General features: G+C 59.6%; 1 protein-coding gene across 1 annotated transcript in view; it reads right to left on the bottom strand.

Moving 5' to 3' along the window:
* Nucleotides 1–1,483, bottom strand: part of Prss56 (serine protease 56) — a 5,069-nt gene extending 3,586 nt beyond the window's left edge. Inside the window, exons 1-4 of the mRNA XM_033763991.1 lie at nucleotides 1,384–1,483; nucleotides 447–554; nucleotides 180–233; nucleotides 7–92 (exon numbers count right to left, since the gene is read on the bottom strand). Of these exons, the coding sequence (XP_033619882.1) occupies nucleotides 7–92; nucleotides 180–233; nucleotides 447–554; nucleotides 1,384–1,483 (348 nt within the window). The remainder of the gene's footprint in view (nucleotides 1–6; nucleotides 93–179; nucleotides 234–446; nucleotides 555–1,383) is intronic.
* Nucleotides 1,484–2,399: the final 916 nt, after the last annotated feature.

Genomic DNA, 2,399 nt, shown 5'->3' with positions numbered 1-2,399 from the left:
CCAAGCCCCGGGGGGAGCTGCATTGCCCCCCACGATGCGGCCGTGAGCCCTGCTCACATTGGCAGCGCTGGGCCGCCTTTCGCCACAGGGCCCTGGAGTGGCAGAGGCGGCATTGAGGGGCAAGTTCTAGTCACGTCCAGGCCTGCCTGGCTTCTGCTCCCTGGACTTTTTAGCTTCACCTGGCTCAGGTGGGTTCTGGAGGAGGGGTGCTTGAGGTCTGGGGTGTCCAGGTCCTGCTGAGAAACAACTCTTTGAGTGTCACTGCTATCTTCTAAGCCCCCTCCCCTGCACCCCACTCCCTGCATAGGGGTTCAGCGGGAGCCAGCCCACCCTTCACAGCAGCAGGCCCAGCAATCCTGTCCCAGGGGGTATGAAGGGTGGTGGGTAAAGGGTTCAGGTAGGAGAGCAAGCTGGCTGGGGTGGGGCAGGGCAGGCACCCTTCACACCTCGGCACTGGTGCAGCCTGAGCTGGAGCTCAGTGGTCTCTTGCTTCACAGCCCACTGGGCACTCCTCTGAGCAGCCTGCAAGGCCTTTGTGCCCTGGGCCGACAGAACTGCTGGGACATGGGACACAAAGCACGCAAGCTTGGCAAGAGCCTCAGTTCAGCCTCCTGGCCCAGCCCAAGTCCTGCTTCTGGAGGTCGTGAGGAAGAAGGCCGGGCTTTCAGAGCACCCCAGACCCCCAGGCCCAACCCTTGGAGCAGATGAGCCCAGATTTGGAATCTCTGCAAAGTGCTTTTCCCTACTAACCAAAAGAAAGCCAAGTGTGGGGGCTGTATCTCAGTTATCCCACCAGTCTGGGAGGCTGAGGCAGGAGGATCTCAAGTTCCCTCCCAGCCTGGGCAGTTTAGTAACTTGGCAAAACCTTGTTTCAAAATAAAAAAAAATACAGCAGAAGGGAGGATATGTGATTGCTCCTGAACTTATTTCATTACACACACACACACACACACACACACACACACACACACAAATGAAATACAATACAAAATACTTAAAGCGCTGAGGATGTGGTTCAGTGCAAAGGCCCTGGACTTGGTACGGCAAACAAAACAAAAACTAACAATAACCAAAAACTTCAGAAAGCAAACTGTAGGGTCTGGACACCCCAGAGGTCAGGCCTGTCCACATTAAGTGACCGAGTGCGAGGTGCCCACCTTGGGCAGCCCAGCCATGCTGCTCCAGGCCTTCAGCACCCTGCTGGTCCCCCTGGCAGGGCTGGGCAGCTCTGCTTCCTGTGTGAGCCGGGCTGCCTTCCTCCCCTTCCTATATCAAGTTCCTGGCCCCTTAGCCCAGCAGGTGGGCAGAAAGGGCCACAGGTCCCCTCATCCTTCTCTGAGCCCGTCTCCCCTGGGCCCTCCCACCTCACACAGCCCGGCTCACCTTGCAGGGTGCTGGGGGGCAGGTACATGTACAGTGGGTGCCCGTGGGCAGACCAGGGGTCTGGGTGGGACAGAAGGAGCAGCAATGCAGCCAGCAGCATGTTGACCGGGAGGCCTGTCTTCTGTCCCTGGCCGAGCTTACCCTATCCTGCCTGCCTCTTGCTGCTTTTCCGCCCCTGGGCATGGAATTGTTGTCCCTCAAATCATCTGACCCCATTTTCCTAAGTCCAGGTCCAGATGCCTCATTCTGCTCCCCGGGACTATGGCTCACCTGGCCCACACCCCCTGGGTGCCCTCAGGGAAGGAGGCAGCAGGGCCTTTATAGGGGATGAGGGCAGTGAGGGAGGAGGCCAGTGTTGGAGGAGGGAATGAGGTAGTGGGCTCAGCCCTCACCTTTGAAGTCCCATAGTTCCCTGTTTCAAAGGAGCCCTTGTTCCTGTGGCCCCATCAAAGGGGCTGAGATGGGGGACAGGAGCTAACGGTTGGGCTGGGGGCCAGGCAGAGGGGACTGGGGAGGGATCCCCATCTGCCAGAGCCCCCTGAGGAGTCTGCGGCTACGCTGTGGGCAGACACTCTTGGAGGGAGCAGAGCAGGGGGTGTCTGGGGGTCCCCGGCAGCCCCACTTCTGAGGAAGACACTGAGTGCCCTGCCCCGCTGGCCCTAATTGCTTGGCAGCGTCCCTTCCCGATGTGGCCACTTCTAAAGATGATCAAAGCCTCCTAATTGATGCTGTAATTGCTGCACTGGGGCTGGAGGGGCAGGAAGAGCAAAGGCGGGTGCTGGAGTGGCCTGGAGGGGAAGGCGGGAGATGAAAGGACCCACAGTGGCCCAGTTTGGGGAGAACGGGCCTCACAGACCCTAGTCCCTGCCGCCTGGTCCATCCAGCATTGTTCCCAGTGGCTGTGACCCTGATCTGGCAGGAGGGAGGTTTGTGGGAAGGGCTGAGTCACCACCTGGGCAGGGTGGTGTCCTTTTGCCCTGCCTCCCCTCCCCTCTGCCCCTCTGCTCTGCTACCCC

Source organism: Fukomys damarensis, unplaced genomic scaffold, assembly GCF_012274545.1.
Source record: "Fukomys damarensis isolate Sample0158 unplaced genomic scaffold, DMR_v1.0_HiC HiC_scaffold_16, whole genome shotgun sequence".
Taxonomy (NCBI): domain Eukaryota; kingdom Metazoa; phylum Chordata; class Mammalia; order Rodentia; family Bathyergidae; genus Fukomys; species Fukomys damarensis.
Note: the sequence above shows the minus strand (reverse complement) of the source record. Positions and strands in the feature narration are given on the sequence as shown.